A 24,643-nucleotide genomic window follows, 5' to 3' on the forward strand; every position below is an offset into this window, starting at 1 on the left:
AAATGCTTCATTTCTACTTTCACAATTCTGATGTATTTTGAAATATCAGCAGTTCATTTTTCTTGTATGTCCTCTCACATGGGTACTCAGCAGGATGGATTGTCACAAATTCTCTCACTTTGAAATCAGCGAAAGGAAAGTGAGCACCAAGCTACCTCAGAATAAAAAGCCTGCTATTTGACCACTGAGTGACTGCATAGCAAATGTGACAACATAAAAAAAAGATTTTAAGGCCGGTTTACAGAAAATGAGTACTCGGAAGGATAAAGGGAAGCACGGGCTGTTCACTGGAGGGCCAAACTCAAGCTGGACAGCCTAAAACAAATAAAGCCAGCAAATAGAAAGCAAGAAAATGTGAGTTACAAACCACAAAGCCAATAGTAAGTAATGAGGAAAATGTATTCCCAGGGAAGCTTTCAGAATGGCAATAAGAAGTTTTAAGCAAACCAGACAGCTGTGATGTCTGGTAGGCTTCAACCTAAAAATCATATGTTAAGTTCAGTGTTTATTAAAGAATTGATTTTCTTCTTATGTTATTATAAGAGTAGAATATATATATATATATATATATATATATATATATATATATATATATATATATATATATATATATATATATATATATATATATATATATATATATATATATATATATATATATATATAATTACCTACTGGCGGTCGCCAGTAGGTAGTTATAGTTAGGACCACGTTTCCATAGGAAATCCGCAACATTCTATTTTGAATAACTTTGGCGCTGGTCGACGAATCCTCGCGAATTTTTCAAAATAGGTGGGGCGCTACGCTCCGCTCCTACCCTGAAAGTCTCGGGGGGATTCGTCAAGCAGGGGCTGAGATAAAAGGGGGGGTCCCAAAACGCGTTTTTCCCATGCATTTTTCCATAGGACCTTTAGACAGGGCTACAGCCCGAACGGCTGAACAGAATTACTAGAAATTTGGCAGAGAGGTAGTCCTCAGGTCAAGGAAGTGCCTTTTGTAGGTTTGGTGTAAATCTGTTCAGTAGATTCTGAGAAAATAGCCTTTAAATCAATATATATATCTGAGCCAGCTTACGGTGCGCTTACGGTACGCTTACGGTACGCGTACGGTGGCGTGCGCGAGCGCGATTCTGATTGGCTCTTAGATCTTAGTAAACATTCGAATCGGCCGAAACCAGGAAGCGGTAGCCGCCATTTTCTCTCTCGCACTGAGAGTGATTTTTAAAATATAAAGCCCAAAAACATGTAAAGGGGCTGTTTAGACAGCTCCCACACACATAGCCATGTTGAGGGAGTCCCCAAAGATCCCCCAAGGCCAAAAACTGAATTTTTATTTTTTCGGTAATTTCGCCGATTACGCTTACCGTACGCGTACGGTAAAAAATAAAAAAAAAATAATAATTATCCACTCTCTCCACCCCGTGTGCAATTGGTGCCCGAAGGGCACCAATTGTGTATGGCTTATTACACCTGAGATAAACTAAAATATTTAAAAAAAAAAAAATAAAAAAAAAAATTATCCACACTCTCTCCACCCCGTGTGCAAATGGTGCCCGAAGGGCACCATTTGTGCATGGCTTATAAAATATACGAAAAATTAAAATATTACCTTTCAAAACGAAGTGCATCATATGTCCTCCATGTGCGCACGGTGCGCGAAGCGCATCGTGCTTACATGGCCCATCTAGCGCACCGCGTGCCCACCGTGCGTGCACAGAACGAACTGCGTTAAGTGGGCGCGCACGCCACGAATGGCGTAAAGTAACTTAGCATTTAAAAAACCTTGCAAATTCACTGAAAAAACCATAGGTTTCACACATGTTATAGTTAGCGGAAATTTTACTGATAAAAAACCAATGAAATTCCCCCGTTATAGTTAGTGCAGGCAACTATAACTCACGCGACCGCAATCTTCTGCTGATGACATATGTGTCTTTATGAAAAAAAAATAATATAATATATGTATTAGCATCAGCAGAGGATTGCGGTCGCGTGAGTTATAGTTGCCTGCACTAACTATAACGGGGGAATTTCATTGTTTTTTTATCAGTAAAATTTCCGCTAACTATAACATGTGTGAAACCTATGGTTTTTTCAGTGAATATATATATATATATATATATATATATATATATATATATATATATATATATATATATATATATATATATATATATATATATATATATATATATATATATATATATATATATATTACCTACTGGCGGTCGCCAGTAGGTAGTTATAGTTAGGACCCCTTTTCCATAGGAAATCCGCAACATTCTATTTTGAATAACTTTGGCGCCGGTCGATGAATCCTCGCGAATTTCTCAAAATAGGTGGGGCGCTACGCTCCGCTCCTACCCTGAAAGTCTCGGGGGGGATACGTCAAGCGGGGGCTGAGATAAAAGGGGGGTCCCAAAACGCGTTTTTCCCATGCATTTTTCCATAGGACCTTTAGAACGAGCTACAGCCCGAACGGCTGAACAGAATTACTAGAAATTTGGCAGAGAGGTAGTCCCTATGTCAAGGAAGTGCCTTTTGTAGGTTTGGTGTAAATCTGTTCAGTAGATTCTGAGAAAATAGCCTTTAAATCAATATATATATCTGAGCCCGCTTACGGTACGCTTACCGTACGCTTACGGTAAGCTTACGGTACGCGTACGGTGGCGTGCGCGAGCGCGATTCTGATTGGCTGTTAGATCTTAGTAAACATTCGAATCGGCCGAAACCAGGAAGCGGCGGCCGCCATTTTGTGTGTTTCACTCAGAAAAAAAAGAGTGAAAACAAGAAAAGGGGGCAATGAGGAGAGTTACAGACCCCCTTACATTTGTGAGGGGGTCAAAGAAGGGCTGAAAAGTACAAAGAAAACATTTATTGATTTTTAAAAAAATCACGGGGTACGCGTACAGTAAGCTTACGGTAAGCGTACGGTAGAAAAAAATAAAAAAAAATAAATGAAATTCAGATTTAAGTGTTTAGATATTAGGGGGCTCTAAAAAGAGCCGTTGTGTTTATGAAATGATTTTTTAGTGGTACCTACAAGTAAGTACCGATGCAGAGTCTAAGGTTCAAGAGGAAGACTCTGTTCCCTTTATCATTGAAGTGCACACCATCTCCTCTATAAATGTCTTGCATGTCATAACGCAAGTTGTTGTGGTAAATGGCACCCATACCATAGTCACGGAGGAAAGCAGAAACAGATTTGTTGACGTGCTTTCTTGCTTTGTCAATCTGCGGACAGAAATGATTGGACCAGTTCCATTTTTGCCTTTGGCATATGTTGGAAAACACAAAGGCAGTTTTAGGGAAAAGTGAAAACAGTTGTGCAAAGGTGTCCTTCATAAGCATTTCCAGACCTACCCCAGTCAAAGTGCCTAGGTCATTGCCACCACAGTGCACTATTATGAGGTCAGGGTGTTGGATTTGCATGAAGGATTTCACCAATGGCATCAATTGGTGCCACTTTAACCCTCTCTGACCAATCCATTTAATGTCTACATTTGGCAAAGCAAGGTCTCTCACCATATCTGTTTTCTCTGCAAACTTTTCACTCCAGAAGACATAGCTGTGCCCTACAATCCACACTGTGAACATCTTCAAAGGAGAACTGGATGCACTCAGGAGGTGTCTTTCAGTAGAATGGCAATATGAAAAGAAAGACAGTTTGGAAATGGAGGCATACATATTTTTTTCAAAACAAAAAGAACTGATTGGCTGTTTCATACCATTCTAGAATAAAAACTAGGCTGTATGTGTAAACTAATGGAAGCATGTTTTGTATTGGTACAAAAAAATGTGTTACCAAAGAACAGTACTATGGATTTGCTGTTAGGTTTGAAAAGTCAAGCACTCTTGCTCTGTGGAATTGAAACATTGTGTGGCGAACTTCTGACCTAACTCCACACAGCAGTGTTCCATGAGCTGTTGCTATGGTAGCAGGCAGAAGTCAAGTTGGGGGAAGGGTACTAGGCAGAAGTCAAGTTGGGGGCAGGGTACTTTTGGAAAAGGGTTGGTTTTCAACCAATAGAAATGTGTGATTACATTTGAAAAAAAGGGGGAAGCACTGAGATTTGAAACTTACATGTATATGTGTGGAAAAATAGAGGGAAAGTTTGCCATTATCTGGTTCTGCTGAGAGGAGAGAGGTGAACAGAACAGAGATCCTGGCTCTGATAATCTGCTGTTTGAGTGCCACATTTCTTTCACAACTAACTAATTTTAAAGGTGAGGTTAGAGTTTGAGAGGAGATGTATATGGTAAATTAAGAAATGAATAATAGAAATGGAAATTCTTTTTGTTGAAGTTGCGTTTATCATTTTCTGTTTTGGGAGAAATTTAAATGTGAGGAACATGTAAAATAATATGGACTATGTTTTCACGATAAATTAAGGTGTACTGGAAAAAAAAAGAATAGTTTAAGGGTTTGAGGTTGGACTCAGTAATGCAAATACATTCAGCATCACTAAGGCTGGTTGCCCTTGCTGGAATGTAGGCAGCCACCCAGGTTACACATGGTGGTGGTCTGAAAAAGCAGTTTGGACATGTGCATTTAAAAAAATCAAAAAAGTGGTTTCATAATGTGTCAGTCTGTAAAAGTGATTTTCACTTGCCAAAAAAAAAGAGCAGTAAGTGTGCTTTCAAATTGGCAAAGAAATTTCGTTTTGGGACTAATGTGAAAACATGACTCTGTGTGGAAATAGGAATTACAGCCAGAGATTTATTGCGTTTTTTTCTGGTGATTTCACAGTTGCATTAGTAGGAAAAAGGGGGAGCGATTTTTTGGGGGAAGAAGCAGACTCTTAGCACACACCCATCTGCTTGCCATGTATAATCATGCACAGTATTTACAAGCGAGTGGGGTTTTCAGGTTTCAGTCTGTTAATGCAAATACATTCAGCATCACTAAGGCTGGTTGCCCTTGCTGGAATGTAGGCAGGCAGCCACCCAGGTAACACATGGTGGTGGTCTGAAAAAGCAGTTTGGACATGTGCATTTAAAAAAATCAAAAAAGTGGTTTCATAATGTGTCAGTCTGTAAAAGTGATTTTCACTTGCCAAAAAAAAAGCAGTAAGTGTGCATTTAAATTGGCAAAGAAATTTCGTTTTGGGACTAATGTGAAAACATGACTCTGTGTGGAAATAGGAATTACAGGCAGAGATTTATTGCGTTTTTTTCTGGTGATTTCACAGTTGCATTAGTAGGAAAAAGGGGGAGCGATTTTTTGGGGGAAGAAGCAGACTCTTAGCACACACCCATCTGCTTGCCATGAATAATCATGCACAGTATTTACAAGCGAGTGGGGTTTTCAGGTTTCAGTCTGTAATGCAAATACATTCAGCATCACTAAGGCTGGTTGCCCTTGCTGGAATGTAGGCAGCCACCCAGGTTACACATGGTGGTGGTCTGAAAAAGCAGTTTGGACATGTGCATTTAAAAAAATCAAAAAAGTGGTTTCATAATGTGTCAGTCTGTAAAAGTGATTTTCACTTGCCAAAAAAAAAGAGCAGTAAGTGTGCATTTAAATTGGCAAAGAAATTTCGTTTTGGGACTAATGTGAAAACATGACTCTGTGTGGAAATAGGAATTACAGGCAGAGATTTATTGCGTTTTTTTCTGGTGATTTCACAGTTGCATTAGTAGGAAAAAGGGGGAGCGATTTTTTGGGGGAAGAAGCAGACTCTTAGCACACACCCATCTGCTTGCCATGAATAATCATGCACAGTATTTACAAGCGAGTGGGGTTTTCAGGTTTCAGTCTGTAATGCAAATACATTCAGCATCACTAAGGCTGGTTGCCCTTGCTGGAATGTAGGCAGCCACCCAGGTTACACATGGTGGTGGTCTGAAAAAGCAGTTTGGACATGTGCATTTAAAAAAATCAAAAAAGTGGTTTCATAATGTGTCAGTCTGTAAAAGTGATTTTCACTTGCCAAAAAAAAAGAGCAGTAAGTGTGCATTTAAATTGGCAAAGAAATTTCGTTTTGGGACTAATGTGAAAACATGACTCTGTGTGGAAATAGGAATTACAGGCAGAGATTTATTGCGTTTTTTTCTGGTGATTTCACAGTTGCATTAGTAGGAAAAAGGGGGAGCGATTTTTTGGGGGAAGAAGCAGACTCTTAGCACACACCCAGCTGCTTGCCATGTATAATCATGCACAGTATTCACAAGCGAGTGGGGTTTGAGGTTTCAGTCAGTAATGCAAATACATTCAGCATCACTAAGGCTGGTTGCCCTTGCTGGAGTGTAATGTGATAATTGATTTTTAGTGTTTTTAAAAAAAAAAAAAAAGTACGCGCACCGTACGCGTACGGTAAAAAAAAAAAAAAAGTTTTTAAAAACATATGTAAAAAAAAGATGAAAGATAAGGTTGGCTCTTAAAAGAACCGTTGTGTTCATGCAGGGACAGAGGAAAGAAAGAATGGGAAAATTATTCAAAGCGACAAGTGTGCTGATCTATTTTGTTGTTCACTAGGGAAACACTGGTCTCCCTATGGCAAATTAGATCTTGACAAAAGGCGCATCGAATATCAACCCTCCGAAATCGAGGGTTCATTTCCAGAGGGCCAGCAAAAGGAGATGCTCCCCCCACAGATGAAGGGCTCACCTGACCTGCAGAAGAAGGAGTCAGCTCTGCAGATGATGGTCCAGGCTGAGCTGCTGTGGATGTACTTGCTTGTCTTTCTGAAGAGTTACCTCCAAAAAGATGACCATGTGTCCTTCTGTGTACATCCTTGAGGTGTCTCTTCATGGTATGATTCCCAAAGGAATACTTCCTGTCAGGATTACCTCTTGAAAGTACACGCTGACACAGCTTGCAAGTTACTAAGGGTGCATTCACCTTTTGCTGGCCTTCAGGAAAAGTAAAATAATCCCATACATAAGAGGGCTTTTGTTTCCTCGCTCTCTGCCTCAAAACAGTGCTGCTAGTGCTAGCCTCACTCTCAGAAGAGCTCTGCTGTTCTGCCATCGTATCACAAAGACAACCCAGCTCCTTCTCCTAAGGGATCACAAGCAGAAATGAGGGGAATGGGTGTGGTGTAGGAGAGTTCTAGAACTGAAAGTAGTTTCAACCAATCAAAAGTTGTGTTTCACGATCACATGACCTACCGTACGCTTACGGTGCGCTTACGGTACGCTTACGTCAAAAGTGCGCATGCGCGTAAAAAAGACACGCGCTTGCGCGCATGCGCATAACAGACACTACCCGACACTTCCGCGTAACGTGCGTGTGTAGCGTACGCGCGCACGCGTCCCACGCGGAGTACGCGCGGCTACGCAAATTGCGTAACTATACGCAAGCAGCGTAGAAAAATTACGGGCGTTGCGTAAACCGTACGCTTACCTTAAGCTTACGGTACGCGTACTAAAAAAATAATAAAAAAAAATAAAAAAAGTACTGCAAATAAATTTTACATGTTTATTTTAAAAAATATATTTAAAAAAAACATATTAAAGAATTTTAAAAATTTAACCATAGTCTTTATAAAAGGTAAGAAAAATAAAATAAAAATATGTTAAAAAAAATAGAAGAAAAAAAAAACAATTAGCATTTAAAAAACCTTGCAAATTCACTGAAAAAACCATGGGTTTCACACACGTTATAGTTAGGAATTAGCATTTAAAAAACCTTAGAAATTCAGTGAAAAAACCATAGGTTTCACACACGTTATAGTTAGCTGGACATTTTACTCGTAAAAAACCAATGAAATTCCCCCGTTATAGTTAGTTCAGCTAACTATAACTCGCGCGCCCGCAATGCACTGCTGATGACGTCACATATTACATCACTCATGACATGGTCAGTGACATCACTCATGACATCACTGATGACATCTCAAATGACATCACTGATGACATCATCCTTGTGATAGAGTGGCAGACCTCCTCTTCCCCTAATATAACCTTTGATACACCCATTCAAAAATAGAGACTAAAATTTTCAAAACAATGGACATACCAATAACAGTTACAACAACCTCTTCAGTAATTCTAAGATCCACATACACATCCACTCATTCACCAACAGTCCTATACAGTCACTCATACATGTACTCACTTATCATATGTACTCATACACCTATACATCCTGTTACACAATGCCACTCATCCATAGAGCTACTCACACACATAGTCACTCATGCTAATAAAGAATCAAACATACATTTACTTGCATATACAGTTATACACACACCACCACACTTACTTCTACGGAAACTTACACATACTTAGTCTTTTAAACAATCACTTATAGAAATACATACTTATTCATACAGGAACTCTTTCAATCTCTCACTCTCACATATACTCACATATATAAACCAATAGTCACATATACTAGTTTAAAAGACATGTAGTTACTCATAAAGACACTATTGAGACAGTCATTCACTCACTAACACACCCATACACACACTCATCCACCCATGCAGTCCTGCACACATGCTCTGTTCAACACATACAAACAGTGAGTCACTCATTCATGCACCTATGCACTACGTCATACCCCCCACCGAACCATGCAGACTCAGACTAATACTCAAAAAACCAACTAATAACCTATATAGACACCCATGTAGCTACTCACCAACCCATGCAGCCACTTATACACAAAGTGAAAAAATGATACAGATATTTACATATTTAAATATTACTCACTAAGCCATGTATTCACTATGATACACTTAATCAGTCAGTTACACAATCAATTTTTCAAAAAGAAATCATCCATTTAGACAGTAATATACCCATTTATTCTTCTATCAACCTTGAGATATACATATATAAAACATATTTAATTTTCAGAAAAACACACATTCACTGGATGATGTCATCAGTGATGTCATCAGTGATGTCATTTGAGATGTCATCAGTGATGTCATGAGTGATGTCACTGACCATGTCATGAGTGATGTAATATGTGACGTCATCAGCAGTGCATTGCGGGCGCGCGAGTTATAGTTAGCTGAACTAACTATAACGGGGGAATTTCATTGGTTTTTTACGAGTAAAATGTCCAGCTAACTATAACATGTGGGAAACCTATGGTTTTTTCACTGAATATATATATATATATGCTTCATACAACAAAATTAAGAGTAACAAAACATTCCAGTTCAAAACAGACAGCACAGGAAATAAGGGACCTCAGATCGGTCTTTAACTTGGCTGACACGGATGGCAAAGGGTAAGTTTGTTAACCCCTTGTATTTGTGCATTAAATGAAGCGGTGTTAAGTCCGCAACAAGATGAATGTCAGGAGTTTTAACGTTATCAGCCCATTGTGATGTCTGCCCCCCCCCCACCCCCTTTAAAAATCCCAGGTTGCATCCAATTAGTAAGGTCAATAAGGTGTTTTTAGATCAACTGCATTCTTCATTGTACAAAACAGCATACCAGCTAAACAGCAAGACCGGTTCTCTGGGCTTTAAAACAAAAAAAGTGTAGAAACTCAAATCTTTCCCTTTTCCACATATGATGAAACAAAGATGTCCTTTTTTGATACAGTATGTGTGGATCCTCCTTTTTAAGATAAACATGAAATTTTAATAACTTCTGCGAATTTTCATGAAATGCACACAACGACATGGATGACATAGGGGACTGCTCTCAACTGGATCACATCCTATCTTCAAAACAGAACAAATGTCATCCATACTCCCCCCTTTCTCATACAAACCATACTTCACAAAAGCAGTGGTTCCTCAAGGCTATCATCTCACCCATGCTTTTCAACATTCAAATGAAGTCATTATCAGAAATGATCAATGAATTTCAGCTAACATATTCTAACTATGCGGAAGACACACAAATACTCCTTAATTTGGAAAGCCCGAAAGACTTTAGGAACTCGCAAACCTTCAGTTGCCTCAGAGCTGTTTATCAGTGGATGACATAGAGCCATCTCAAATTGTATGCTTCCAAAACTGAAATACTCACGCCAACTATGCACCTGGCCTGAAGACCTGGGAACACCTAAAGGAAATAAGAAACCTTGGAATACCATGGACTTTACATTTTCAATGAATGCCCAAGTTGACAAATTAGCAAGATCAAGCTGCATCATTAGGAAAACTCTGCGACGCATCTTCCCCTATCTGGGATTTCCACACAAGGTGTAGGGTACTATGTCTTGTACTGTCTAAACTTAATAACGCCAATGGCCAGTACCACTGATCATCTTTATCAACTTTAAAAAGACTACAACTAATTCAGAAGTCTGCTGCCAGAGCACTCCTCCATGTAAAGGCACAAGCCCACATCTTCCCTGCCTTGAGGGCCCTACATTGGTTACCGGTTGCCAGAAGATCCACCTTCAAGCTGCTTTGTATCACCCACAGAGCAATATATGGAACAGGACTGATTTTCATCAGGAATAAAATTACCAAATATATTCAACAAAGGAACCTCTGCTCAAGATTGGTAGCTCGCCTCAAAATCCCAACATACAACAAAAGAAACATAGGTGGTACATCTTTCTTTGATCAAGCAGCCAAACTATGGAACTCTTTACACCCAAACATAACATCCAAGGATAACTATCTTATCTTCAGAAGACTACTCAAGAGGTCGCTCTTTCCTACAGAACCAACATACTCAAACACTAATGTACAGCATATTCCTGTGTTTGTAAACATTTATAATTTGATTATAGGTATCTAGATGTGTATTTTGTAACAAATGTATATGTTATGTATGGTTAATATACAATTCTATGCTTAACATTTATAGGTCACTGCATAGTTTTCATACAAGATATTTGATTAGAATCTTATGGGTCTGTTTTATTTATCACAATTTGTAAATTATATCATAGCATTCTAAAAGTGCTTCACAATTGAAATATTGAGGGAAAGATACATTTTTAAAAAGGTATACAAATACACAAATAAGTTAGCTTCAAGTACAGCAACACTTGAAAGGCTGAGGTTATACAATACAAGTTTAAATCTTGATATATTATATTCCTTATACATGTGTACCCTCTCCATGTAGCATTGTATCTATATATTAATTACTTTACTCCTACTGTAGAAAAAGGAGAAAAAAACCTTTAACTCTCTCCAATGCAGTGCTCTGTCTCACCCAATGCCTCTCTCATTATATCCTCTACCTCCACTCCGACTCATCCTACACATCATTCTACCATGATCTCCAAAATAACCCTTTCTAGACTCTTCCCTCTTCTATTCCTCCTTGCCTCACCCCAAACCCCATTTTACTACCATGATCTCCCAAACAACCCTTTCTAAATTCTTCCCTCATGTATCCCTTCTTTGACTCATCCCAAACCTCATTTTATTACTATGATCTCCCTAATCCCTTTCCAGAGACTCTTCCCTCCTCAATCTCTACTTTTACTCATCCCAAACCTAGTCTTACTACTATGATCTCCCAAATAACACCTTCTGGACTCTTCCCTCCCTCCATTATCCTATTCAATCCTAACTAACAGACTTGCATGTTCTTTGCTCAAATTAACAAATATTTCCTTATACTAATCCACCACTAATCCTTTTTGGGTTTTGGAGAAGCATGAAACAGTCAGGAGTGCGGAGGTCCCACAACACACCAGGTATGACCCTAGATTACAAACTTTCAGATTCTACAAGGGCCAACCCAGCCATTTCAAAACTAGAGGTCGAAAATAACAGCAGAATGTTATTCACAGCACTCCCAAATAGGTTTACATTACCTGGTCTGTAAACGTCCTCTTCCCATATGTTGTGGACAATAGGCTATGCACCTACGTAGCTCCCTAATAAAGCCACAACTTTCAGATTTGTGCTGGATATTAATTTGAGTTTGAGAGAGCCAGAGAATGTCCTCACAAAACCTGTAATTTTCCCACCTAGATCATTTTGCTACGGACATTAGGCTCTTAGTTTGATTACTATGACAACATATTAGGCGGTGGTGCAAAAAAAGATTCTAAGATATTTTGGGGATTGAGGGGACATTCTGCAGCACAAGTACCAATGAGTAAAAACTGGTGTGACCATTTAGGCCTCACCTTGTCTAGACTGCATTTGCTTTCTTTATGTGATCAGGTGAAATTTTATGCACGCGCCTAATTTTTTTACCCATAGATTTGGCTGTGTAAATTCGAAATCAATTTCCTTCCATTCATCTTCATTTGGTTCCTATATACCAACCATAAAATATACAAACCATAAATGCACACTCACATAAAAAAACATTAAAAGTGAAACCTAAAAGAAATAAAATCTAAAATAAATACCAACATCAAACACAGGAAAGCTACGCAAATCAGACTGACTTGACATCTGGCTCAATGATTGACAAGAAGAATCTTAACAGGTGTGATCACCTGAAGAGCAAAGTGCAACGTGAAGATTAAAAGTCATACATCACGTAAGCAAAAACATTCCACATTAGCGTCATATTTCCTTTAGGTGCCCTGGAAATGGCACAACAGCTGCCCATAATCTACTTATAACACAATGATAATAAGGGCAACTACAATCATAGTGCTAGTCTGCGCCGAAGAGGATGCTTAAGAAAAATCACCACCCCTATGCAAACTTCCAGGGTAGGGAGTTTCTGCAGGAATAAAAGTGCAGGAATGGGTCTAGAAACAGAGGTGCGGTTTAGGAGCAGGATTAAAAACTTTCTAGTAAAACCACAGTAAAACTTACACACAAAAAAAACACAATGTTTGCTGGGACTGCTCATCGCAAGAACAAACCAAGATCCATTTTGGGGTCAAACAGGCCAAAGGAAACGAGAGCTGGCACCTAATCAGACCCAGCCTAAGTCTGGTCAGTAAGACCCTATCTCAAGTTGTTTGCTCAATCTCCGGGTAAGGTTCCAGCACAAGGGTGGTTTGAACAGACAAGTAGTCACGATCAGCCGCCGCCTTCAGCTTAAAGAAAACTCTCCCCCCCCTCTTCTACAATCTCTTAAGCTGGGTTTAATCTAGTTTTTATGCCTTGCGGTGATATTGAATGGCAGGGAAAAGATGTCGGGTCTGTCTAGCTTGCTACAAGTGGCCTTAACATACGTAAGCCAGGTAAGTGGAGACCCTTATCACATGAAATGCAGTCCCGGATAATCAACTTATTCAAAGAGGTTTCAAGGTTACACCAAATGGATCACCATAACATCAACGTGCCAAGTTGATGTCATCGCTACATACGGTAATGCTAGTTCCTCATGGAGAGAGTACCTCTGTGACCTAGGTGAAAACGTCAAAAATAAGCCTACATACTCTCGGTACTTCTCATCCTGCAAGTATTTGATTGCCTTATATCTCCACGAATTAGAAATCTAAACTGGTGCCTGATGTTCTTTGTTGCCTTCAGAGGTCTACAGACAAGGGTATGCTCTATCTTATTCATAGAGCGGCTACCAATGCTGGTAGGGTGTTCAACGGTGGCATAATCTTCCCAAAGACCACTTACGAACAGACTGCCTCCACCACTTAATAAGAGGCTGAAAAAATCTGCTCTAAAATCTGTCTCCTTGAAGACTCCAGGTACCTTCTGGGTCAGGTGTGCCTTACACATGATTTTTGGATTTGATCCTTTCCTTTCCAAACTGTGCCAATCTTTCTTACTACAGTAATAAAAAAAAGAGTTCCCCTCTGCTCCAGAGCTTTCTAAATGAATCAGTAAAGCCCATTTAAATAAAGTTTAGTGCTTGATGCACACAGTTTAACCACATCAACTCCCCGTCATTGGGTATCTGCAGTGTGTCAACTACTGGAGAGTTTAGGTTAAGTAACCACCACGTTTCCCAGTGTCCTCAGGAAGAGGCTCAACCATCACAGTGACACCAAGGCCCAATTCATAGGGTTTGTTATCAGTGTAAAACTGCTCCTGCTAATTTACAGAATATGTTTAATGACTTATCACAGACAACTTCGACCCACCCTCCTCCTCCTCCTCCCCGGCATAGGTCGTATTAATTGGTGACCACAAAGCTACTCAAATTTGGGAAATACTCCTATAAAATGTGGTTTTAAAATAGAACGACAATGGTTTCTTAAATTAGGCACACAGAAAATGTAGCTACTGGAGGGAAAGATGTGCACACTTACTGTTACCTACTCGGTTATATGTAGCCTTTAAAGCACTTGGATACCCATGGGGTGCATCACTACTTTAAGCATCTATTAAAGAAATACAACTACAAGGGCCTCTGACTACAGAAAGCTGAAGCTCATGTTTGCTTATAAAAACAAATAGATTTATAGGCAGCTGCGGCTGGCACAGGTAAGAGCAGCGGGGCGAGGTGGGGGAAGAAGACATACGACGGGATAAGTTAAGTTAAATTAAATAAAACATAAAATAAAACCACTTACCTTGCGCTAACCGCATCACCGAGTCAGTGATGCGACGAGTGCAAGGTAATTGCTTTTATTATTTTTAAGTGTAATTTATCCCATTGTATGTCGACCGCCCTGACCACCACCAGGCCCTCGCCCCCGCTTCACCGCTCTTACCTGTGCCGGCCGCCACGGTTTATAGGCAATAAATACAGTAAAAGTACATTTATGTTGCATTTTCGTGACACAAAAGTTGGGGAGGACACCACCTCCCTGCCCCCCAAGACATCAACAGTATAAAGAGTCTACCATGTGTTTAGACGCATAGCTTGATAAATAGAAGACATGGTGAAGCATAGATAACTACGCAATGCAGAAACACGCACCTGTACTACTAAGGCTGAACTATCAAGCATAATGTGCTGGAACATCCACCCAATGATAAGTTGCTTGGAACCATTGAAATCACGACAGTGAAATTGTTATCATCAGACTCCTCAAGCACAGATGTTTGCAACATTTAGCCCGGCCAACACGACAAGACAAATGAGAAAGCCACTAAGGGGAAAAGCATGAGGATGCATGCATTACCTCTAATTGGAAGCTTTTGCCATTATCCGTGCCTGCACTTATGGCACCTTTCATATGCCATATGTCAACAGCCAGGCACTCAAACACAAGGAAAAGAGAATAAATGTACCTACAATTAAGGGAGCAGTGTACGAGGAGGGAAGGAGAAACAGAGTTGACCTTCAAATGTCAACATATTCATCCTTATTTGAAGATGCGGTGTTCAAGCAGCCGCGAAGCATCCGAACAAAGTACCTCTGGGACATGGCTGGACCACTCCAAGATCATTTAGATTCCTTCATAACAAGGACTGGCACGCAGTACAACACTCTTATGTACGTGACCCAACGGCTTTGTGACGACTCCAGACCCAAGTCAACTGATGCAGGGACTTGGAGCTCAGATCTCAAGTTATAACTGCTGCAAAGTAAATCTTTCCCCTGCCCCGCCGGAATAATGAAGTCTTGTAAGGCTTGAAACAAAATGGCCTTCATTTTATTACACAATCGATGTACAGAAGATAAAAATGCACCAGACATTTGAATCATTCATGACATTTACGCAGTGCAAAGCTCGCCGCAGGGCAGCAGAGCGAAATGTAACAAAAGAACATCTTTAGAACTTCAACTTCCAACAGCATACAGGAGGAATCGGAGCAACTTGGACCTAAATGCAATGGAGGAGAATGCTACAGTGGAAAGAGCCTGAAAAGATGTATTTTAGAATTTTTCTTAAAGGGGTAAGAAACTGTCCTTATGGATTCTGGTCTCATGAGCTTGAGGATCAGCAACAAAAAGCCTACTTTCCAGTCTGTTGACTTAGTTTTTTTGGCCTCCAGTATTAGTCTTACATGTCTCCAAGTTACTTTGTCTTCCTGTGGTATGGAGTTTTTCTTGCAGGTAGCATGGCAGCCCTGAGCGTACTATGTTGTGTGTTTTGCACAAGATATTGATAGATGATCTAGCAGAAGCCAAAGGAGCTGCTTTAGGACTGGAGTTGCGCAATATGAATTTGGTGCTAACAACCGCGATGTATCCATTCTATGAACTTTTGTATGAATTTTTTCTGATTGATTATATTCCAAGGACTGAAGGCCCAGTGGTACAGCGCACTAGTGCATTGCTGTGTCTTGCACTTCTATCAGTTTAGTCTAAGGCTCCCAGTAGACGTTAATGAGAATGGTACTGTGACAGTTCTGATTCTTGGATTACACAGCAGTTTAAGGTGAATGTTGATTACTTGGAGTCGAGAAATACAAATTAGTTTCTGGATTTAAAAGTGACTGCAACCAATTTAAGGCAGATCCTTAAATGACCATTCTGGCTGATAGGATGTTCAGCATGTATATATGGTTGATGGTCTGAATGAAACCAACAGACCCTCCATCTAATATTTTAGAGGATATTTTGCAAGATATGCAAGGTGGTGGATTCTGCATTATGTTTTGATCTGAAAATGGCTGTACGTGGTTCCTTCGCATGCCATTATATTGCGAGAAGCTTTACACTGCGGGACTTTACATTGGAAGAATTTTACTTCAAAGGTAAGGTGGTACATATTCTTTTAACATATACACACACATTTTATATATATTTATTTATTTTATGGGCCTTAACTCCGAAACCCCTTTCCTTAAAGTTTTTATTTACACTGTTATAATCTCTCATAACCTCCCCCGAACTCTAAGAATGTGTTACAGCCCAACTTGAACCTTAAAAAAACCTTCACATCACCTATACATTACCCATCCCTGAACCCTAAAAAAAAGCCTTATAACCCTTATTTAATGTTACATACATATAACTATTTGTACATACATATTTAAACATACATACCCATATACATGCATATCTATCTATATTTTACCTGCAATGTGAAGGTACTGAAAAACACCATTGACGTACTTCCCTGCAGTGTAAAAACTCAGATATACCAGTAACATATCCTGAAAACTGACTGTTTTGGTAAGGTGATTGGTTATCGCAATGTGTGTGATTCACTGGAGTACCCTAGGTTGAGATGCGTATACAGCTTTTTTTTTTCTAAGTTAGTGGGGGTACTTCATCAAGGTGGTGGTTTGTTGTCACACTGTAGCAGCCTGTGAAAAGGTTGCACCAAGTTAGTTTTTCAGCTTTTTGGGTGATGGTCTCCATGCATGCTAAAAGGCACCACATGGATAATACTTTAGGGTTCTTTTCCAGGTCTTGATTGTCTTCCTTTGAAAGCATTGTTATTCTGCTACAGTGGGTGTTCTGAACAGAATGGCTTGATGTCCAGTCTAAAATGACATTGTCCTCTAAAGTGGTGAAGTTGTCCTCTGCTGTAAGATTGAGGTCGCTGTCCTTTTTTGTGTGGCAGGGAAGCTATAAATTGCTATAAAGTTGCATATTATGGCAGTTAACTTGCTAACTTTTATGTTTCAGGACAGAGTGAAATAATTTAAATAGTTATAGATGAAGTAATGATCTGGGCACAGCAGGACAGATTCAGTACTCATAGCAACCTGCTCTCAGTCTGTTGAAGTAATGGAGGAAATGTCATATTAGACAGACCGATTTTGGCTCAAAATCATTCATTTAGCTTAAGGGAAAGCAGCACCCACCTACTCATCCTGGAAAGCTGGGTTGAGAAGCACGCAGAAACGAAGGCATAAGATACGGCAGAATTTGAAAGCTAAAGGTTTACATTTAGGGACTATCTAAACAAGTAGAAGTATATCTCGTTCAAAGATTAACTAACGCAGATCTGTTAGCATTAAACAGAATATGGGCAACTAGGACCCCAATTTTTAAACCAAAATCTCAAGCAACACTTTCTAAAATTGATAAAACGTTGGCTTATCTTTTGAACTTACCAAGGCACCGGTAGGGAACAACAATATGAGGATGATTCTTGCACTGCTTGCGCCCTCTCTTACACCAGTTCTGAATGGTCACTGGCTGGTTTGCTTCAACAACATTGGTAATCTGCAAGTCTGGATATACCTAACAAGGAATAAAAATTGTATTTATATTTTTAAAACGATATCCTTTTTCAATTTCTCAATACATTTGTTTTAATTGTAACAATAAATCATGTCTTGATCATCACAAAACACCAACTTCATGATTTCCACAGATCACCATCACTACTTGACTGCATATGTCAGCATGCAAAACTGCAAAAAAACATGATATTAATCTGGAGATTAGCTCTCAAGAACACCTAAATATATGTTGACTGCCTTAGGGTAGCTGATTTGGCTTAAACATTTGACACCTCGTGGAAAATGAGCAGGTGTCACCTCAACGGCCCCAAAAAATCCTTACCTGCAGGAAGCCAGGCTTGGATTTATCGAAGACGCAAAATAAACCTGTCTCTGGATAGGGGCAGTAGATGGCCGTTTACTGAATCTGGGGGAATAGATATATCACCGAAGTGTACCAGACACAAATGACACGGCTGGTGCTCTAAGGCTTCCACGTACACAATACCAACCAAAGAATAGTTCAAATAGCAGACAGACAGACACACAAAACAATTTTCACTTTAACAAAAGTGATTTTATGAGTTGCTGGTAGGCCTAGTGTCTTGTTAAAAAATGTTACACCACACTTGGAGATGACAAAAATAGCATCCACAATAGAAAAGAATATTTACGGCTGTAACACGTATCCCAAATAATTTTGGGTAGAAGTAACCCTTCGTCAGGGGTAACTGATTACATACAAGAATTAACTTCACAGGTTCAAGCACAGGCAACAGACATTAAGGAAAAAACAGAACCACCCCATATTGTTACAAGAGCATGAAAGCAGCTACTAGATTATGACATGCTGTGCGGAATAATAACATAAATGAATCATAAACGGACATGCCAGCATCAGACATAGTAAAAGTGGTTATATAAATGCTCAGGACGACTCATGATTCAATGAGAAAAGTGACTGGTGTGCTCAATGAGGCATGAACAAAAATATCACACAAGAAAATGGAAGGAAACATCAAGTCCCAGCATGCACTTGTTCTGGAGTACTAAAGAGTGATTTACCGAACGTGATCAGTGAAATACATAGACCCCCCCCCCCCCCCAAAAAAAAAACTCAATCTAAAAAGGTTGTGGGTACACAGTGAAAAGTGTACAAAGCAACCTTATCTGAAATTGCCATGAATTGCACACAATGTGCAAAGTCACACCAATAATGCTGTGTGGAATGCAGACCGAAATGAGCGGAATCTGTATAGGTCAAGGGAAACACACAACGCGCTATAAGAATTGCAGTGATTAAAATAAGATGGAAAAAGATACCAGCACCCAGGTGAAAAGACAAAAAGCATGTACCTGGAAGAATATGTACTTGGCCATAGCCCCCGACAAACCCCCGACCAACCCCCAACCAACCACGCGGTCACAAACCAGTCAGTTGCCCTGGAAGTCCAAAATAGCAACAAATAAATAAAAAAAAGAGACCTAGATGGGAGAAGTCTATCATGAAAACTTGTACCTGACCCTGCTACTGCGCTGCTAACAGATACTAGCACAGAGTCAGAAGTCAACTGGAGCAAGGTCTGCAAGCCCTCTGGTCCTAGAAGTTAAGCTGTGAGGGCTAAGAACCTCTGACAGCAGATCTGTGTATGAGACTTTGAATCAGGTCTGTGTGAAATGTGTTATAACAGCATAAACTTGCTTCATTTCTAGATTGTATGATATCCAAAAGGTGCAATGTTTTCACCATTTTGCATAATAGAATATATTCCATTATTTTTGCCTGCAGGAGACTGCTTGGACTAGAAAATCTACCACAGGTGGACATTTTCTATCTAGAACATTTCTTCTCGAACCAGTCTCCTGCTATCAATTGACTTGTGTCTGAGCTATACAAATTACTCGAGACAAGGACAAAGCAGTTTCTTTTTTTCTGTCAAATTTGACTATCCCTCAATATGAATGTCTTTCTGATTACATTTGTGTGTGTCTTTGCGGTGAGAAGCTGGGGCTTAACCCAGTGGTTTATGAACGAGCCACACCCAACACTCTGGATGTTCAAGCTACCCATGGCAGGAGTAAGGACCAGCCAAATGGCTATCCTCGGCTTAATTTCACACGGTGATACTATTATTGATAACAATACACCTGCGCCTCAGTCATAAAAAAAAAAAATCATGTCCAAGCAAAGATCTAAGCCTGTAAATTGCCCCCTCGACTAAGATGGCTTTTACTGCTTGTCATTAGGACCAAACTTAAAACTTTGATTTTCACATTTTCTGCAAATCCACTCTGTGAATTAAATGTGGACTCCACTCTGACAGGTATCCAAACGAACACTTGCGGCTGCTGAGTTCGGCCATTGAATTTTCACTCCATAATCATTCCTATTCCATAGTCAAAACAATGTAAATGCCATAAAAAGTTCTGTAAAATCATAGTGATGGGAGGTAGCCTTACCACATGTGAGACCATTCAGTATTCCTTCCAATAGTCTTCCAGTAGATGATGGATATCGGAACACTGTAGACCATCGATCAGGTGGCGCCACACCTATTTAGGGTCGTAGGATTTTGGGTCTCGAGAATACATTTGACAGGGTTACTTGTGGTTAGCTTAGTGTCTTCAATAAAGGCCTCTTTAAGGCCTTCCTGACAATCCAAGGTCTCACCATCAGCACTAGGAATACATCTTTCACAAAATCCCTGCTCTTACTAAAAACACTCGACTTTCTCACCCTGTCCTACTGAGAAAATAGCAAATGCCTGACCCTCTGCTTTATCAACGTTTTAAATAAACTAAACTATTGTTAATGACCACAGTATTTGAAAATGTGCTGCATACGTAGCAATACTGATTTGCAAACGAGGCATAATTATTCTGCTCTGCCATGGGTGTATTACCGCCGATACTTTTCTACAATGTCGCACATTTTAGAAAACACGCTCGTTAGCGTCTGCAGCGTGTACAACAAATATTTAACAGCCACATCACAGTTCCCATGCGAACAGACAGGTAACCTGAAAACCAGTTCTTCGGACTTTCTACAGCACCAGAACCTCCTTTTCCCTTGTACATGAAACCAGAAATGATGCCGCTTACTTCCGAAGCCTCTTTATCTTTATTTTCTAATTAGTTTCTAAAATTTCTTCCTCTTTATTTCATAATCAATCCTAGCATGATTCATTAACATTTTGTTTTGATATTGTTAATTATTAGTTTACCTTTTCAGACCGCTCCACACCTACCAAAGTATGTCATGACTACCTACATCAGTGTCCCTTATTTATACTGGTGATCTCAGTCTGCATCTTTCAGTTGTTCCATTGTTTGTACTAAAAATCCCCTGCTCCCATGAGTGTAAATGTTTTTGCTCAGGTAACATAGTAAGTGCTCCGACTCATCTTCCTTGGTAAAATAAGGTGCTATTTCAAGAAACTTAAAAAATAAAAAAAATAAAAATCCTTGGCAAACCCTGTAGGTAACATCAGCATTAAAAAATTTTTAAAAAAGGATAACTGATATGCCTGCATGAGCATGTAAGTGTCATGACACTGCAGGCAGCGGTGTCATTTAGTAAGTACACGCTTGTGTGATGAATGTATGCAAGCAGCTACATAATGATACGGGCACCATTTTATTTTTGAGCCTTCCAAGATGGTGTACACCACTTGGAGTTGGAATTAAAAAACATATATATCATTTTTACTTGTGCAAAAACACTTTTGTGAAAGTAGAGCAGCCTTGCAGCAAATGGCAGCTGGAGAGCCCTCCAAAAATTGTGTTTTTTAAGGATCACGATGGGTTGGGCAGCAACACAAGAGAAAATCAAGGGAGCAGACAAAGGTGTAGCAGCAAGGAGCGGGATTGGGGAGCAAAGGACGAGCTGGTGGGGGGGGATTAAATAAAAAAAGCTGGGAAACCAATGGACAGGGTAGGGGTGAGGGAGCAACATAGAATGCTTGGAACGAGTGCGGGTATGGAATATGACTGGCTGGGTATTTGGGTGGGTATTTGAGGGGTCGAGTCGCAAATAGCTCAAGAAAACACTTGCACTCTCATGGCAAGCTTAAGGAAAATAAATAGTCCCCTAAATATGAATAGTGGAAGGATATACGTCTGCCAATCAAAAGTGTGGTAAAGTTCAGCATCAGAGGAGGGGCAACCACAAGAAGAGGAAGTCAACTCATTAAGTAAGAGGCAAGCAAATGAGGGTGACAATACTAAGCTAAAAGAAAGCAATAACTGAGCTCCAACTCCACTGGAAGATCTTGCTAAGGACATTTGGGAAAAACTGTCTGGAGACTAGGCTTAAAAATAATTAAGGTGTTGCTTGGACGTTACTGCCTGGGGTACTAAAGTGATTAGAATTCATTTTTTTGACAATAGCTATTAGAGTGATCACGATCTAGCGAGAATGTTTGTAGGGATAGGTCAGCAGTCAACATTAGCCCGTGTTACTGCCTTTCAGCTATGAAGAATTGCACTCCACAATTTTAGTTTTATTTCCTGGTTTCAGGTATTCAAAGACTGTTGGATTATCTTGGAAAAATAACATGATCTTCTGTGACTATTCTCCTTTGTAGGCCTTTTATTCAAGTTACAGAATAGTACATCTTGTTCTCCAACCTGGCGGTTTTGACCTAGTGAACAGTGGCATAACGCCATCTATAGTCAAAGGAGAGCCACCACTCATCAGTGGCAAGCACTGTGTTGTGAAACTGTGTCTCTTCTCTGATAAGACTTGGTTACAGAAATGTAGTATGAAACTACTGCATCTTGTACTTGCACCAAGGGAGTACCGAAAGCTGAAAGAAGGTATGGTGCTTGAACTACGACAAACACCAAAAGGAAAATACATGTAAAACTTTCTATATGCAAAGTCAATTACCACCACCATTTAGCTGCAGTAAATTCTGGCACCTTCACAACTCTACAAATTGCTGCGTCATGGGAATACATTAGACCCTTTCCGAGCCAACTAAAAAAGCATAGGTACACACATCCTATTAAATGCGTTTGAAAGCTTCTTTTACTCTGGAAGGAGAAAATGCCCTGGCAAAGGTTTCACATCTACAGCTTACATTGGATTACAGTTAAAAGGCCCATCTCATTATTCCTTTAAGCATGAAATGGGACTAAAACGAACGACAATGGAGTGGAATTAAAGCATTTAAGATTATCAGAGCTGAGTTAATCTGAATATGGAAAGTACATGGCTGTTCCAGAATGTACATGCTATGAAAACAGAAGGCAGACTATTGGATTGTATAGGTTGTGTCCCTTAAACCATTTACACAAGTAATGTCTCAACGTTACACCATGGACCATTGGGAATAAGCAACAAGAGGCATAGGAGAACTGAATATATCAAAAGATCTCCTACCACTATACGGAAAAGAAGAACAATCTCGTAGATTCAATCCACAGTTACGAGGTATGACAGCAGACAAAATTCCCAAAACAGAAGATTAAGACGCATACACATAATGGATTTTATCCATTTGTGGAGCTAAGAGTTTGATACAACGTATAAAGAAGAACATTGTTTGAGACTGACTCATAAGTGATGCAACTAAACTTTCAGAAATGCAATTATGTGTATGTGTCTTAAAGTAGTTGATGTCCTAGAGAGTATGTGTGCGTGAGGTGGAATGTTTGGAGGCGTGGTGATGAGCTCCAGACAATAACCATGTTGGATAATGTACAAAACCCAATGGTCCAATATTATGGATTTCCAGTTGGGGGAAAACTGCTGTAATCAACCCAAACAGCTGTGAGATAATCAGGGGGTAGGGGAAGGGAGTCACTGCTTGGTGTTGGTTGAGGCACCATGTGAGGAACCCCTCTGCCCAAACCTTTGGAGTTGTTACCCCTGTATGTGCCTCCGACATAACCTCTTTAGGGAGTGTTATGAGTTTGTAGTCTGCAGGCGGCGCAAGAGGCATCGAAAGATGTCACTTTGGACCCTGCCCTATGCAAGGAACAACGAAAGGAACAGCAGGAGGTGGGTGTTTGAAGTGCTCCCATGGACTGAACAACCTCTGTGTGCTTCAACATTTCCAGTGCTTGGTCCATTTGCAGGCCAAACAGGTGCTCTTTGTCAAAGGGGACATTTAAAAGTGTCCGCTAGATGTCTGGCTTGAAACGAGAGATATGCACCCAAGCATGTCTCCATAATAGGACACTGGTGTTAATACCCCTGGCAGCTGTACCTCCAGAGTCGAGGGCAACTAATGGAGGAATTGCAGATGGGTTTTACCTCTTCAACAAGTTTTTGCCCTTGCTTCCTATGGGAGTGTCTCCATCTCGTCCCAGTGGGCACGATCACATATGGTTAAGAGGTCTTGTGTATTTGCAATTGGCCAGTGATTAGTGGATTGTGCCACTACTCCTTTCCCTTAAGCATCAATTACTTTAGACTCCTTATCGGGAGGTGAAGTGTCCACTTTAGTGTGTGAATTAGCCCTCTTACAGGCATTGGACACAACTAAGGAGTCAGAGCGAAGTTGCCCTCGGATGTAAATGGGGGTCGGAGGTCACGACTTTGTACTTTGTCGACCATGGCAGTAATAATGCATGCGCTTGGGGGATGTTTAAAGAGGTCATCTGTGTGACGCATCAGGTCTTTTAACATAGGAGGTACTGAGTGGCCCTATGTGTACTAGATAGGGTTTCAAAAATGAAGTCCTCCTCTATAGGCTCGTTATAGAGCAGGACCTGGTGGTACACTGCAGCCCTGATGAGCTCCTGATATGAAGTGGTGTCATCAGGAGGTGAAGGTTTGGCAGGGTAAAGGGCTGGGTCAGTGTCCCC

General features: G+C 40.1%; 1 protein-coding gene across 4 annotated transcripts in view; it reads right to left on the reverse strand.

The window, feature by feature from the left end:
- The window catches only part of APP (amyloid beta precursor protein), a 522,694-nt gene that overhangs the window by 280,105 nt on the left and 217,946 nt on the right, over positions 1 to 24,643 (reverse strand). For all 4 annotated transcript variants that reach the window (XM_085623075.1, XM_085623077.1, XM_085623076.1 and 1 more), the window contains exon 3: positions 17,717 to 17,846. In XM_085623075.1, the coding sequence (XP_085479201.1) occupies positions 17,717 to 17,846 (130 nt within the window). The remainder of the gene's footprint in view (positions 1 to 17,716; positions 17,847 to 24,643) is intronic.

This window comes from Triturus cristatus, chromosome 8 (assembly GCF_964204655.1).
Source record: "Triturus cristatus chromosome 8, aTriCri1.1, whole genome shotgun sequence".
NCBI classification, from domain to species: domain Eukaryota; kingdom Metazoa; phylum Chordata; class Amphibia; order Caudata; family Salamandridae; genus Triturus; species Triturus cristatus.